The 17,460-nt window shown below is 36.0% G+C and overlaps 1 protein-coding gene across 5 annotated transcripts in view; it reads right to left on the bottom strand.

Annotated features, from left to right (window-relative positions):
- The window catches only part of GRIK2 (glutamate ionotropic receptor kainate type subunit 2), a 360,593-nt gene that overhangs the window by 77,637 nt on the left and 265,496 nt on the right, over positions 1-17,460 (bottom strand). For 3 of the 5 annotated variants that reach the window (XM_017739568.1, XM_008637742.2, XM_017739569.1), the window contains one exon: positions 13,742-13,959. In XM_017739568.1, the coding sequence (XP_017595057.1) occupies positions 13,742-13,959 (218 nt within the window). Of the gene's footprint in view, positions 1-13,741; positions 13,960-13,985; positions 15,338-17,460 lie in introns of those variants that run through there. The other 2 variants (XR_001863755.1, XM_017739571.1) reach the window with 2 other exon arrangements.

Here is a 17,460-nt window from a genome sequence, read left to right as displayed (position 1 = left end):
TCACCACCTCTCCCTATGGTCAAACTGTAGTTTATAGATATATGAAAAGTGTCTAGTGCTTAAAAAGTGACCAGAAATTTTATAAGATTCTTCTTCAATATTTTTAGCCACCTCCACATTAAGTATCTACACTCAGGTACTAACCTAAGTTTCTTTACAGTCACCATACAGGTTAATTCCTGTAACTCTGGGGAATGTTGTCCTTCTAGGATAGTTGCTTAGTATGGAGGAACTACTTTCTGGTCCCTTTCAGTTTCTTTCCAGTGTCAGTCAGGGGCACCTAGATGACTACTAAAGAGGAAAGCAGGTATCCACATATTGGAGTGAGAAGAAACCTGCCTTACATGTTTCAAAAGCTACTTCTTTCCTAGTAAAACAAATCATCTGTGTGTATGTGTATGTGTGTGTGTGTGTGTGTGTGTGTGTTTGTTTTCTGGCTTTGAGACCAACACACAGTATATTATTATGCCTTCCTATAAAATTCTCTCAATCAACAGTTGATATCCTTTCTATACCAATATACCAATTCACCAATCTACTTTTAGTACAGTCCTACCCCGTGCATTCAGCGATACTTCAGGAATACAGTCTATTCCTGCTTTCATTAATTATTGTTTTAGGAATGCCACGCTTTGTTTTACAATTCTTATATCTAAAAAGAATAATAAATTACCTTTGCTAAACGTTTTACTTATGAGGTGAAACTAACTACAGTAGCAGTTGATAACATTAAAATAGAGTTTGTGTAATGCAAGACAGTCAAAGAAAATAAAATACTAAAAATTTGAATGACAGATATAGGAGAGGTTTTTAATGACTTGATTTCATCTTTGATGTTAACAAAGGCAAAAATAAAAGAAAAAATCTCAAATCACAAGTTATTGCAACTGCAGCCTTTGGCAGTGTTAGTGGTTTTGCTGTTATATGAATTCCCCTAAAAGTTAGAGATTCAATTTACCATAGTGCTACATTTCAGAAACAAAAATTGAAGACCTAAAAATTAAGACCACGAGTCTCAATATTTGTTGTAAGTATTCAGACATTTATTTGTAGTACTTAGAAATCAAGCTTCCTCTTGGAGAAGAAGTCCAGAAATTTGTTATTAGATGAATAAGAATAAAAAAATAATTGGCCTCAGTACTTCTGTGAAATGAGCCCCATGGTTTCCCTTCAACCTTCCTTTCCTCTTTGATGATCTGACTTGAAAAGACAACCACTGAAACAGCCAAATCTTCTTCATTATGAACAGTCTGTGACTGGAAAAGGAAACCAAAAAATCAGTGTTTCCTCCACTAACTTCTGATTGTAGGAGTAGCCAAACCCCTGACTAGAATGCCATTGTTGGATCTCACATCTATAATGAGCTATGATAAGAATGCTCTTCAAGGACCACAAACTGCATCAGAAATACAAGGTGTAACCATAAAATGAAGAAACCAAGCTGGTTTCTTTAAATTCAATTCAAGTTCCTTAGCAATTCAACCTGAATAAAAATACATTTGAATGATAACTACCTGGATAGGCTTAGATAAAAGTTCTAGAATCAAAGAAACTATCCTCAAAGCTTCTTTGCCAGAGGTAGACAACTTTCCCATAAAATCACAGAAAATTTTGGCTGCTAGTATTCCTTCCTCACAGAAAGTTCATTTAGGAATGCATATTCCTTTTTCAGAAGGTGGGAATGTATGAAAGAGTACATGAAACTTCTATGAGAAATGTTGAATAGAAGCTTCTAAACAGTTCTGGAAGTGTCCTTGTAAGTCAAGGAAGGTATCACTAGTATAAAAAAATAAAAAATGAAAGACACAGAAAGACAGTGAGAGTTAGGAAAGAGAAACAGAACTGTATCTGTCTTGCCACTGGCAGACAGCAAAAGAAAGTATGACTTCTTCAAAGAAAGACTAAGAAATTCAAGTCTTCAAAGGCCTCTAGAGTATATTCCATTTTTTACAGTTTGTTGAGGTGTAACATATTTCAGTTCTCAAGTGCAAAGATACACAAACAAATATTTTAAGGTAAGTTATATCCTTCATTAGTAAATAATAGTTTACTAATAGTATGTATTAATATAGTAAAAGCTCTCATGCTTCCTTCAAATCACAGTAGTTCACATGATAACTTATCTGGATTTTGCTTGCAAATTGCTTTTCAACATCTCTTTCTCATCTCTGACCGCTCATGGCTTGGAAGGGTGTACTCTTTGCTGGGTAAAAAAATGTCTGGATGGCCAAGCCCAAAGAACAGTGGTGAATGGAGTTATATCCAGTTGGCAGCTGGTCTCAGCTGGCATTTCCCAGGGCTAAGAATTGGGCCCAGTCCTGTTAAATGTCTTTATCACTTGTCTGGATTAGGAGATCAAATGCACCCTCAGTCAGTTTGCAGATGACACCAAGTTGCAAGGCAGTGTTGATCTGCTGGAGGATAGAAAGGCTCTGAGGGGGGATCAGAACAGGTTGGATTGATGGGCTGAAGCCAAGTGTATCAGGTTCAACAAGGCCAGTTGCTGGATCTTGCACTTGGATCACAACAACCCCATGCAAAGCTACACGCTGTGGGAAGAGCAGCCACTATTCCAGAAGCTGCCCAGTTTGTTGGCAACTGGCTGAATATAAGCCAGCAGTGTGCCCAGGTGGCCAAGAAGGCCAATGGCATCCTAGCCTGCATCAGCAATAGTGTGGTCAGCAGGACCATGGCAGTGATTGTCCTCCTGTAACTGGCACTGGTGAGGCCACACCTCGAAACCTGAGTCCAGTTCTGAGCCCCTTTACTACCAGAAAGGAACTGAGGTGCTGGAATGTCCAGAGAAGGACAACAGAGAGGGTGGAGGGTCTGGAGCACGAGTCTTATTAGGATCAGCTGACAGAGATGGGTGTATTTAGCCTGAAGAGTAGGAGCCACAGGGGAGACCGTTGTGTAAATACACTACAACTACCTGAAAGGAGGTTGTAGCAAGGTAGGGGTCAGTCTTTTCTCAAAAGTAACATGCAATAGGATGAGAGGAAATGACCTCAAGTTTTGTCAGGGTAAGTTAAGACTGGATATTAGTAAAAATTTCATCCTGGAAAGGACTGTCAAGAATTGGAACAGGCTGCCCAAGGCAGTGGTTATGTCAGAGTCCCTGGAGGTATTTAAAAGACATGCAGATGCGGTGCTTAAGGACATGGCTTAGTGGTGGACTTGGTAGCATTAGGTTAATGGTTGGACTCAGTCTTAGAGCTCTTTTCCAACCTAAACAATCCTGTGATTCTGTGATTCTAAAGCAAAATTTAGTACACTTTTTAATAAACTAGTGAAGTATATTGCGCAGATTAAGGATCTTTAGTACGTTAAATACAAGTTCATTAATGCATGGATACAGAAAAACGCCTAAAAGGCAAAAAACCTTGCATAATTATATAATTATTACCATAGATATATTGCAAAAAGGATGGTTTAATCAATCTCAACAAGCACTCCGTTTGGAGAAATTAATAAATCTGGAACAGAAATTCATCAGCATAATAAGACTTTAGGTGATGTCTGGGGCAATTCTGGCACTGAAAATATTTCTCTACACAAAGAAATGCTAATGCAGTTGGACAACACCTCAGTATTACGATATATAAATTGACAGGCAGAACTAAGAGTTCACCTCTGCTAATGAATGGAGGATTTCAGGCTGTTTTAGTGGGCAGGAATTCAACACTGAATGTTGCTCATATGGCAGGATCTCACAAAAAATGCCTGAACCAAGGGACAGTTCACTCTGGAGAATTGTTTCTGAATCACATTCCCAAGATGAGTCATAGATCAAATCCGGCAAACTTTACATGGCTACTTGGTGACAGATCTATTTGCTTTGAAGAGCAAGGCACTTTTTTTTAGACTCTGATAGTTAAACGTGTTCAGATGTACTCTGAATTTCCTAAACATACCCTATCTCTGAATTATGTCTTTCATAAAGAATGCTGTTTGCAGTTAAAGGTTTCTCTATGATCTAGTTCAGTTCCCTTTCTCACCTTGCTCAAGATCTGAAGACAAACATAAAGGGAAAAAGCTGAAAAGAGAAGAAAAAAGAGAAGTGTTCTCACCCTGCCTCCTGGGGAAAGCAGCAGGAGAAGAGAAAGGTGATAAGGAGGCAGAGCAATTAGGTTATGCATTTCTGAGGAAAAACCCTTGCAACTAAACTTATGATGAGAACCCAGAGATCAGTAATGCTCTTACAACTGATCCTGTCAGCAGTGTCATTACAGGCCCTGAACAGGCCAGAAAGTGGAGGGCATCGGTTAAGGGAGAGGAAGAAAAATGGGTTACCAATTAAAACAATACCTACATTAGTACATAAAGAAAATGTACATTGGAAGAATCAGCAATTTCAGTGTTGATTTTCCCATTGTCACACTTTCAAATGTCTAGGCAACATAACTCACTTCCCAAAGGATGTGGATTCCCAGTGGCTTTCAATTTTAGCAGAGTGATATAAGATTGCCCTGCCATGTAATGACACTCAGCTCCACTCCCATCAGTTCTAGCATTCTAGCAGCCAGAGAAGCTTTCTTCACAACTGAAAAATAAAAATGCAACAACAACAAAAATGTTCATTTGCAGCTGGATCTGAAATCTGGTTTGACTCTTGCTACAGGCCTATAGCATGTAGAGCTAGCAGCGAGCAAAACAAAACAGCTATTGAGAAAAGCAATTTGCAGTTATTAGTAGTGATTAAATTCCATCTGACTTAAAAGGAAAGCATCTTGGGGTGCATTAGGTACAGCATTCCCAGCAGCTTGAGAGAGGTGATCCTGCCCCTCTACTCAGCATTAGTGAGCCCACATCTGCAGTGCTGTGTCCAGTTCTGGGGTCCTCAGTACAAAAGAGACATGGAGCTCCTGGAACAAATCCAGAGGAGGGCTACGAAGATAAGTAAAGAACTGGAGTATCTCTCTTATGAGGAGTGGCTGAGGGAGCTGGGCCTGTTTGGCCTCATGAAGAGATGAACGAGAGAGGACAACATCAATGTGATGAAGTATCTGAAGGGGAGAGTCAAGAGGATGGAGCCAGACTTTGCTCGGTGATGCCAAGCAATAGAACAAGAGGAAATGGGCAGAAACAGATGCACAGGAAGTTCCATCTGAATATGAGGAAGAAATTCTTTACTGTGTGAATGATTGAGCACTGGAACAGGTTGCCCAGAGAGGTTGTGGAGTCTCCCTCACTGGAGATATTCAAGAGCTGTTTGGACACAATTCCACGCAATGTGCTCTAGGATGACTGTTTGAGCAGGGAGGTGGGACCAGAGGACCAACTGTGGTCCCTTCTAACCTTACCCCTTTTGTGATTCTGTGATTGTTGTCTTTTGTGGCATCACTATATATTCTCAAAAAAAAAAAAGAGGCAGAATGGGTTTCTCTTAACTGCAAAATGATTTTTCAAATATCTAGATTATTACATCCCTCTGAATTATCTACATTTTACAGAAATTCATGTCTTTTGCTGATAAATAATCCTGACACAATTTTGGACTCAAATTGTGGTTTGGGTAATATATGCATATCAAGCTTGACTTTCTAAGGAGAAATGTAAAGTTGTTATTTTTTTACCCAGTCTGGGCTATGATTTCTTGTATCCTGTATTTCCATCCAGCTGGAAATTAGATCTTGCTATATTTTATCATACCTTATACACTGAGAAAGATCAATTTTCTTCAGACCACCTCCACCATGTACCTACAATATGGATCATTAATGCATATGCACTAATTAATGCATATTGTTGGATGCAATTTTGAGAAATAATGCAAATGCCAACTTCTTGTTTGTATGCTTGTTTTAGCTCTGTATAATATTCACACCCTGAAATAATTATGGGACAGGAAGGTCAGATAGGACCATAGGGTAGCCCACCTGAGTGTTCAGTGGGGAGATCAACATAACACTTTTTCCCCTCTGAACATTTTTGGTTAGGCAGAAACCGATACTGAGTTATGGAAAATGTTAATTGATTCAAAGAGAAACTAGAATATTCCTGATACCATCTTTTCATTTATTTTTGATGTCTCTCTTTGACTTCCTCTCAAAAATAACTAGTGGGGACCCAATTCATATCTTAATTATTTGTTTCAATATTTTAATTATTGTGAATGTCTACTTTTGTTTTCACTGAAAAGTTTGGGGGGTTTTTTAAGGGAATGTCAAAAGGCATTTGTACATTTTTCATCCATTTCTAAGAGTTGTAGCCTGAGACATGTAAATGATATATATGAATCCTGTGGTTTTGGAGTATAACCAAATATTATACAGCAGTTTATTAAAAGTGCTTACTGTCTGAATATATAGAATAAAGCAGTATAAATCTTTGTAGAAATTAAAATCTGACTGGTCATTATGTTCATCTTTTTCAGTCCTAACTGACAGGGAAAAGGGTATAAGAAATGAGGAGCAGGGAAAGGAGAAAGGGAAGGGAAAAGGTATGGGTGTGGACAAAGATGAGGGTGGAAAGGTAGAGGATTTCTGTCACGTTCCATCTACTTTTAGTTTCATGCCTTAGCACTGAAATGCAACATGAAGCCAAACATATGCTCTTATTTACTGTAGGAATAGTAATCCCTCTAAGATGAGGTAAGGGTCATGACAGAATAAAACCATTGTCCCCATACCTAGACAGCTATTTGGAATTAAACACTTTCTGTTGGTTTTTTCTGCTTTCTGCCTTCAAATTCAAAACAAAGTTCACCCCAGAGAACTTAATGGTACCGAATTTATTGTAATTTCTTCCATACAGAATTCAAATGCGCTGCTCTTCTTGTTATAGTCTGTGGTGATGCATCACATAACCTACCTACCATTGCCTAACTTCCCTGATCTTTTGCAAAAATAAGTAGAACTTGTTGGGGAAGATGAAACAGGAAAGCCTTATAAATATGATTGCCTGACAAAAGATTTTGGGAATATGAAAACTATAAGCGACATCGAAATGAAGGCCACCTTTGAGATACCAAGTCTTAGTTACTGAACAACTGGAAAACAATGGTATGGCCGACTGAAGGTAATCCCCTTTTGATTGAACAATACCCTCTGCTTGCAGACAGGTCCAAGGGTCAGAGCAGACCTTACTAGCTCAGCAGAAGGGGTCCAAAGAGTAGTTTTTAGGAGTTAAAATGTAACACTCTATGGTAATATAACAATTCTTATAGGCTGTATGTAAATGCTATAGGGTTTGTATCTTGTACTAGACTGGCTAGTGAAAATTAGAATATTCAGTACAGAAGATGATTTATTGTATTGTAACGAGGACTTTTCCCCCTTACTTACTACCCTTCTCTTACTTACTTCCTCTTCGCTCACTCTTACTCTACTCTTACCTACTTGCTCTTACTTTTACATTCTTGCTCTCTTGGGCCTGCTCCGAGCTGAGTCTGGCACCTCTAAGCAGTGCCCCTGTACCCACGCCCTTTGCAATAAACCACATGTTCCAAGATCTGACTTCAGAGATCTCTCGTCACCGTCCATCCCGACCGTCCAATCCACCCAAGCTCCTACAGAACTCAGTGAGGCAGAGATGTTTTAAGATCTCTGGAAAAAGCCTATGTCTCATTCTCACAAGCTCTGCTGTTGCAGATTTAGTTCTTACAAGTGTATGGAGTGACCACAGACCCTGCTTTAGCGATTTACAACTATATCTGCGTTTTTTGTACATTAAAAGAAGCAGTGGTTAACTAAGTAGTGTTCTTGCAAAGAGGGAAACATGGCAAAGAGGAAGTGATGCATGTAGGTTTTTTTAGCAGTTAGGTCCAAACCATCATGATCAAAAAGATGCAAAAAAAGTTTACATGATATTTATATTCAATTCCCTTTTTAGACAGATGTACCGCATGTGTTTTCATGCAAGTCTGTATTTGTTACAGCAAAATGCAACTTATCTATAAAGTGAAATATTATTAAATCAAACTGAACACATACCTGTACTATATGCTACCAATTATTTTTTTTGCATTATCGAAATTAGTACATGGAAGTTGTGACTCAAAAGATTGGTTTCCATTAGTCACTGTCAGTCACTGGATACTTGAGAAGCTCACAAGCAGTATTTCTCTCATCTTTGACTTGCAACAATTGCACCAAGTAATTAACACACACTGCCAAACATCATGATGTTTTATTTGAAGTATTCAACTAAAGTGTATACACTCATGTGCTTGTACTGCATCTTTACTTGTTAAACAAATAAATATCATTTGTCTATTACAGTGTTCAAATCCGGGCTTGAAAACTCCACTGAAGTACTGGCTTTATGCATGTCAATGCCAACCTTACACATGACAAATGAATGACATTAATACCTTTTTTCTTGCTGCTATTCTTCTGTTTATGTCAGAGAATCTGTCACTTGTACTCCAGCTGGAAGCAGTGGGAAAATTCCCCTGTAACCCCTTCCTTCAGCTTTAAGAGATGGTTTCTGAGACTTTGTAATTTATAGGTAGGGCTTAATGCTATTTCTTTTAACAGGCTGAGAATGTGGAAGAGGAAGAGGAAGACAGACACAGAGTCCTGAATTGTCGCTCCACTAAATATCATCAGACAAGTGATAAAATGGTGAGGGTAAAATGTGAGAGGGTGGGGGAAAAGGAAAATGACTAAAAAGGGTCAGCAGCATGGATCTTTATAGAGAGAAAGCAGCACAGGAAGAAACGAAATGTATTGTATAAAAGTAAAGCTGGAGTACAAAACATGATACTAAAGAAGAAAAGGAAAGAAACTGGCAAATGTAAATGATAAATAGAATAGTCAGTCTATCAGATAATTCTAAGGTGTGTGAGTCAGCTTTCCTGAATTAGTCCCCTGTCTGCTTTTCACCAGAATTACTTCCCTATCTACCTTTCACCACGTGATCTTGAAAAAGATGCATTCCCTTTTAGTGCTTCAGCTTCCTTATCAACAAAACAAGGATATAAAACACACGTCTCACAGAGAGCTGAAAAGACCTTTAATTTGTGATACAGAAGTAATGACACTAATTTACTGCTACTAGAGAATGAAAACATACTTTGTTTTTTACTATTTGGTATGCAGATGCCTAGTAACCATAAATAAGAAAAGTTCCATTGTGCCTGGTACTGTACAAAAACCTAGAAAGAAAGAAATTCTGATGTTGAAAGTTACAGACATGAAAAATTATGGGAAAACAAAAGCACATGACAGCTTCACAAAAAAAATCTTAACATTGTAGAGCGCATATGCACATATGGGTTGAACTATGTGTTTTTGTGTGAGAGGGTGGAGAAGTGTGGTACAAATAGAAGCGGGGTAGAATTAGTATTGTTCTCAATTTCAGAATTGTCATTCAGCAAGGAAACCAACAGTAGGATGTCGAGAAACATAGACTGAGAGACCACAGAAGTCAGAGGCAATGAAAAATCTGAAGTTTTTCATCCAAGAACAGCTAGAGTGAGATCACTACCTTTCATGAAAATAATAAATGCTTTTTATTTTATTCCAAAAAGGAAGAAAAAAAGGCTTCCAAAATTTTAAAGTGGTGAATAGTAACAAAAGCAGCCAAGAGAAAGGAAGAGAATTTCATAACTAAGAAAAAATCCATAATTTGAGAAACATCAAAGCATGTATCAGGAGAGGAAACTCCTACCCTAGGAAACAGCAGATAAGGCTTAGAATTTACTTTCACGTATCTTTTCTTCTAATTCTTGGACAATACTAAGGTTTTCTTTATTGTTCACAATGAATTAGCTGAGCAGACCCACCAGGCACATAATAAACTTGGAAAACTATTTCCTTTCCATGCTCAGACCAGATAAGCATATATTAAGAGGAGAGAGGACTGAAATTTTCCTTTGCTTTCTGGCTTCTAAAAGAGTTGTAATGCATGTTTCTCAGACCATGAGGAGGCATGAGATGAAGGAACAAGACCCTGAAGACAACATTCTCCTTTTTCATCAAAGCTATTTCACAAGGATGTTTGACTCATGACGGTAACAGCATTTTCTACATATATCCCATGTGCTCTCCAAGATTTTATCTTCAGGAGGTTTTAATCCAGCAGTTAGCTTGTTTGGCTGATACCCATTTGGTTCCCCTTTTGTTTTAGCACCACACAGCTTTGGCCACGCTCCAAAGTTTTTTTAAGAAAATAATTCAATGGACTGCTATATAGCTAATTTATGTAGAAATTACTGTCAGTCTTGTGGGCAGCTACCAATCCTCATTGTGATTGGAACTATTACCAAGATATGATAATTTCATTTAACACTAGCAAACCATCTGGTGCCTCTATTTCTTGTTGTGACACAGTGCCACTGTTTTTACTCAATCCACTCTCATTAAAACAAGACAAAGTAGCTAAGGATAAACATACACACAGATGATAAATTTATCCTCTCAATTATCTTTGTGCAACTCCCACCCCAGAATTCATACCCTCTTAGATTTTTGACGTATGAGCATACTACTAGAATCTAATCTGACCTCTTGTATAATGAAGGCTATGTGTTTCACTGAGTAGACTCTAAATCAAAAGAATAACATGCTTGGGGTATGCTGTATCTATCTTCCTCATAACAGCTGCCTGTGATGGATGAATCCAACCCCCTCCTAGATAAGTTATACCAGTGCTTAATGACTCTCACTCTTAAAAATATGCACCTTATTTCCAGTCTGAATTTGCCTAACTTCAGCTATGAAACATTGGATTTCATTATGCCTTTTTCTGCTAGATTAGAGAGTCATCTAGCATCAAAAGTCTCATTCCCATTAAGGCACTTGCAAACCGTGATCAAGTCACCTCTTAACCTTATCTTCAGCAGATTAAACAGACAGATCTTTAATGCTTATTTTCAGACCTATAGTCATTCTTTCACCTTTAATGAATACTTTCCAATGTTAAGCATATTTTCAAAGTGTGATCACCAGAACAGGACACAAAAGTTCATTAATATTTTCCTTAATGCCATATAAAAAGGCACTTCCTAATTGATGTTCAGTTATCCATATGTCAGAGAATATAATATATACAATTTAAAACTGTTTTATCATATTCTTGCTTTAAGCACTTTTTGTATTTTTTAGTATATTCTATGAGATATTCAATTCTAATTATGAATTGAATACTAATTATTTAGTATATTCTATGAGATATTCTAATTCCACTTAAAGCCTTATTTTAAAATATTTTCTAGCATTTTCATTTTCTTATGTAAGGAAATTACATTCCTGAATTAATTAGTTTTTACAGATTAGAAGTATGTTTTGAAAACACACAAATACAGATATACCATTTTGACCAAAATTATAGTATTTTATTTTCTGATAACTCCACATCATTAGATAAAAATACCTAATTTTACCAGGAAGTTTACTATTAAAGACCCTGTATATATATATATGTTTTGGTTTATCTTTCATGGAATACATATCTAATTAACCTGCATTCCTTACACAGGTATCTCTAGGGAATAGCATTTACATCAAGAAAACCCTGATGTTCTCCTGGACATTGCTTCAGAATGAATCAAATGGTTTTGCATTGTTTTCATTTTTTTTTCTGTTTGAGCATGATTTTCACTTACTGACAATCTGCAAGAACAGATGTAGCTACGTCTAATGCTTAAGTTTGGATTAATTTCATCAGGTAAATAATATCCATTAATAATAAAAATAGTAGTAGTAGCAAATAATAAAAATTAATTTACTACTAGATAAGATAGTAAACAACAGAAAAATATTTCAAATCAGTTGGCCCTAGTTGGAAGAGTTCTTAACTATTTCTTAACAGTTTCATGTCATAAAACACCTGCTAATCATGATCTGTTCACACAAAAAGTCCAGAAAATATATTTGTTCAATAGAATAAACTTTAATTTGACCTAGAATTTATTAGCTGAATAAAGAAATCCTATGTTTTCTTATGATTTCTCTTTTTCACTCATAGTGAAGGAGGAGAATTCATTAATGTAAAAAGAGTAATACTAAATCATGTGATCTAACATCCTAAATTTGTTGTGTTTAAGTCTAGGTTATTTCAACTGCAAATAAAAATCTTCAGTGAAGGATGTGAAAGTGCTATTTCATTAGACGTAAGGCCTCCCTAGTTCTTGGATACAGTATGTTAGACAAACACAAAGTATATCTAGACAAATGTAAACAGAAGAATAAAGAAAAAAGGAATAATTGTGCAGAAGAGGGAGTATTATATCAACATGCAGAGAGGAAAAAGTCGAGAGAAAGAGGAATAATCTCTGTGCACTTGGAAACTTAGAAAACCCACATTAGGGGCACTAAATTAAAAAAAAAAAAAAAATTAAGAACGAGCAAAAGGAAAACTAAAAATTTAAAGTTGCTTCCTAATATTTTAGTGTCCACAGTTTGAATCTGAAATAGAATTAGATCAAATTTTTCTGCCATACTAAAATTAAGTTAAAGCCCTATAGTGTTTCCTGGTAATTCCATAAATACTTTGTGTTATTTCTTTATGTCTCAAGGCATAAATAATTTTGACTCTTTTAAAAACCTCAGTCTTTAAACTTTCAATGTTGTTACTTTTAACTGCTTCACATATTTCCTGACATGAAGAGACCTCTAATTGATTAGTCATTTCTATCAATTTCATCGTCTCCTTTTCCAACAAGTATTCTGAGGAAAACACTCAGAACATTCCCAATGCATGCTTTAAGTTAAGCAGCTTGAAACATTCCAAGGTATTGGAGTTGAATTGATTTTTATTTCCAAGCAGAAGCTGAAAGCCTTATAAATGACTTATTTTTTTAAAATTTAAACTATGTGTACGCTTTGATTGGGTACAAGATCTACCGTCATAAGATTAAATAGTGATTATTTAGCCTTGATATATAAAAAAATGTTCCGTTCTCTGAATTTGATGAGAGGAACTGAGCATGCCGTCTTCAATTTCTGTACCAGTTTACAAGTGACCTTGGTTCTCAGTTTGCTGATTACAAATGCCAACGTGACAGTCAATGTAGAGCTTTAGATGAGAGCATGATAATTCTTAACACTAGAATATATTAGCCAAAAGTCTTCAAAAAGTACCAAAGATCAGGCAACTATTGTTTAACACCTCTCTCTCTGGAATATCTGAGACACCTCTGTGCTATCAAACACAAGAAGTTAGAGAACAAACCATCTTCTCTCCCTTCATGAATCCTTATCACTAATTTAAGTCTGCTTAAATGCCTGATGAATCTAGACAAAAAATATGTTTCTCTAATTCAATATCATACTTCACTATATTTCAAATTCAGTTACCTTAGTAACAGGTTAAAAGGAACAGAAAAACTGGAATAATCTGAGCTTTTTACATGGACCTAAAATTTCATTCAAAAGTTTCTCAAAATTACGAAGTCCAGAAAGTTTTTCTCAGTACAGCCACTAATACCCTTAGTGTTTCTTGAGTAAAGACTACAACTAGGTATAATGCTGCTGAATTAAAAACAACTTTTAATCTGACAAAACTTAATCTTGCACACAGCTATAGAAGATCTGAGAAAAGTATTCAGGTTTCTTCATGTACTTCACTGCTATAAATGCAGTTCTTTAAAAGAAAATCATCAAAAATTCACTTTATTTTCTGTGGGACATTTTTCATTTGATTCCTTTTCTATCATTTTAATCATAAAAACAAAAAAGTTTTTCACTTCTTTTTGACAGCATCAGCAATCGTACCAGTTGCCCCTCAGCAACGTGTAAAAGCCTTACCCCAAAATCAGGACACAGCAATTTTTCAAACAGAATATAAACCTTACCTTGAAGAAAGTCATGGTTGCTCCATCTTCAACTGCCCCATACTCTATCTTTGTCTGCTTGGCCAAATCATCAGCAGAATCAATAGGGGATTCCATACGTTCCACTGTCAGAAAGGCGGCTAGGTTAGCAGTGTACGAGGAAATGATGATAAGTGTGAAAAACCACCAAATGCCTCCCACTATCCTGGTGGAGAGGGCTTTAGGCATGAGCTCAGAACCTAATGAAAACCAGGGGAGAAAGGTGAAACTGATGCACAGAAAACAATAAGTGTTCAGCACTTTTTGCCACAGTGGGGAGATGGAATCACTGTGCAAAATAATCTTTAAGCTACAGGTTTACATGTACTGCTTGTACAAACACACACAACTGAAATGAAAAATAACTGGTTAAATTTATAACGACAGATCTTTTCAGAGCTGTGGGAATCAAAAGATAGTAATGGGAGATTCAATGATAGGTGCCATTTTAAAATTTCTAACCATATGTATATAAATACCAGTATGAAAAAAAGCAGTTACTTCAACTTGCTTTCCAGAAAAAATGAGCAACTGATGAAGGGACCAGATGTGAAATAAGGGATTTCATATCTGAGAAACAAAATCTTAAATCTATTATAAATATACTTTGGAGTTTTGTCATTTGCATTGCTGTAAAGGATAGTTTATTAAATGTTTAGATTAAAAAATTAACATCTCCCATCTCTATGTTTAACCCCACAATTTCATATAAATATGGTTGGCTATGCCACACACTTCAATTTGATAGAGTAGCAATAAAAATATTAGATTTCTATGCATAAACTAGATAAAGATAGATTATAATGCATTGCTGGAGTTGCCTGCTCATGGCACTAAAGAATGGAGGGGGAGATAGACACTGTAGAGTAATTTGCATAATTTTAAATGCTAATTTAGAGCCTAATGAGACAAATTGAAGCACATAAACTCCTCTTGTGCCTAATTACTAAAAATAGGAATAAATTAATTTCACTGTAATATACAATTACAAATATTTATTATAAATGAGCATGTATGGATTTTTTCCATAATGTTATAATTGAATGAAATGAAATTTCTAATGACGTCAAAATAATAATTTCAAGCTTCATTTTAAGAACTTCATGTAAGATCTTTTAGAAGTATCTGGAAACTTGTTTTCAAGGAAACAGTTTTACCATATCCATTATACCATTGTACCGAAACAATCCCTTTTTGTTAATTGGTTACTCTGCTTGCTCTTAAATCTCCTGGGTAAAATGGAATGAAGGCAAGATGGACTATTTTATTCCTGTTAAATTTTAGTGCTTATATTGAATTAGTTAAGGAACTGGTCCAGCAAGGTAACACATCTTCATATAAATGAAAGATTACGTAAAACTTCCAAACTCAATGCCAAAAAAAAGAACAAGGACTGGGGAGGGAGGGAGGAAGAAAACCAAAGAAAAGGGAAAAAGAAGTGGTATCATAACTGGACTACTGTATTCAAAAACAGCCCATCTTACCCTGCAGTTCATCTTACCCTTGCTGTTTCAAACAAAAAAGGCTGACAGACTTGGACATGACAGCCAACTCCAGCGCCAGATTCTGCCTAGAATTCTGCAAGGAAAAAAGTAGAAAAGTACCTGTCTGATGTAGTTGCTCCTAGGCCCTGTTAGTCAGACACTTAGACACCATAACACTAAGAGATTTCCCAACAAGCCCACCATCAAAAACTCTTTTTAATTGCACTCATTTCATTTAAAAACCAACACCAGTAAAGTCAGATAGGACTTTAGAAATAGGAAGTCAGATAGGAAGAAAAGAAGAGTGGAAACATTCGCCGCAGTTACCCCAGTTACCACAAGTTCATACCTTACCAAGGACTGAAACCGAGTGCCACCTGGGCCCATGAAACAGAGCCTGGTCAGGGGCTGACTGTCATGTACCCAAGGTAACGTCATGTCCAGCACTATATCCCACAGTTTCCTGGGAGCGAGAGGTGCCAGCAAGACATGTATGAGTTTCCTCTATCATGTATCCTCCAGCACTAAGCAAGTCTTTTGTAAAGAAGCAGCACTTAATAAGTCAACGTGAGAATGGCCCAAGCGTTTTTATACTGTTTCTAATGAAAAGTTACTGCTATTAGGTGAGAACCTCTGTGCTTGTCTAAAAGCCTACTTTTAGACAACTTTAGGTTTCTGAGAGTTTTTTTTTTTTAAAGCAATCATCAAAAAGACTGTTACTGCACCCTTAGAATGGTGCCTTTAAAGTTTATTAAAGGATGAACTGAGTAAAGGTAAAATAATATAAGGCAAGGACAGAGGGTCAGCCTTAATTCTGAAAAACTAGTTTTCCTTCATGAAAAATTATTATCCTCTAGAGATATCTTTTAAAATAAAGGCTGGGGGTCTTTTCTTATTTTGATTCTCAAAAAAAAAAAAAAAGTTTAGATGTTAGGGACTAAAATACCTTTTTCTTGCAAAAAAGATGATGCAAAAAATCTAAATTGCTTTTTCCATTCTCCAGAACTATGAAGAAGCACACAGCCACATAAGAAATAAAACTCAGCATTGATAGTGATTCTGACAATCCTGAGAACTGTGAATGAAATTCAAAATACCTTCCTTCATTCAGTATGTATTTTTTTGATAGCTTCCTTGAAAGCAATCATTATCTTACCAACATGTATTAGGCAATTGTGCTTCAACTATCTAACTTCTTGAAATGTATATTAATGACCTAGTTGATAGTAAACACTTGGCCAACTACAGTTGTATTTTTATTTCTGACTTGAAATCCTGGTTTCTTTTTACCCATTAATTCATGTTTTTCTGAGCATAGTACTCTTTTTACTGAGGTCTTAGAGTCTTTTTAAGCCTACCAACCTGACACATGACAGAATATTTACTGCAGTTACAGGAAAGCTTCATGAATTCATTTGATGAGTTAAAAACAGGATTTATTTATAGCTGGCGTACTTATAATGGGAAGCTTTAAAAATGATTGCTCAGGTATATCCATTAAAACAACTCTACCGATATGCACTTGCTCCTGCCAACATTTTCTATTAATTTTTTTGGGATATGCAACAGTTATTTTTCCAGAAGGAAAAGTCATTCCTTTTAATGGTTCTTTAACAGGACTAACAATCTTTCATATTACACTATACTGCCCAGTGAAATGTCAGAGCAAAAACTGAATCTGTGCTATTCAAATGTGTCTGATATTATATGACTCTGTTCAAATCCTTATTAAAAAGGGTAATAAAATGGTGATATATTTTTATAGATCTATATATTTGGTATGCTTTCAAAATAAGAGGAATATGATAAGGAAATTTTAAGAATCTGCTTAAGCATTTTACTTAGTTGTAGTTAAAAGTGATTGTTGGTTTTACTTTGAGCTATGTGACTATACAGCTGCCAATTTTATTGTCAGCAATGGTATCAGTTTCTCAGTGCAGGGATTGTTCAATGTAGGCTTTTTATTTAAATCTTTAAGAATGGTCATTCTGATTTTAAAAATATGAGTTGGGACTGCACAGAATTAAATCTCCTGTACTATCATTTTCTTTTACAGGTTCTAGCTACTAGATAAAATCTTTCTTTTATTGAAAGGTTTTTAGAACAAAATTAAACAAATGATAGATTTTTACATTATACCCTTACCTGACAAAGATATATTCATTTTTAAGTTGTTGAAATTAAGGTTTGTTAGGTAATGTTCATTTAATTATGCAG

Source organism: Corvus brachyrhynchos, unplaced genomic scaffold, assembly GCF_000691975.1.
Source record: "Corvus brachyrhynchos isolate BGI_N302 unplaced genomic scaffold, ASM69197v1 scaffold14, whole genome shotgun sequence".
NCBI classification, from domain to species: domain Eukaryota; kingdom Metazoa; phylum Chordata; class Aves; order Passeriformes; family Corvidae; genus Corvus; species Corvus brachyrhynchos.
The sequence above is the reverse complement of the archived record's forward strand: the minus strand, read 5'-3'. Positions and strand labels throughout refer to the sequence as shown.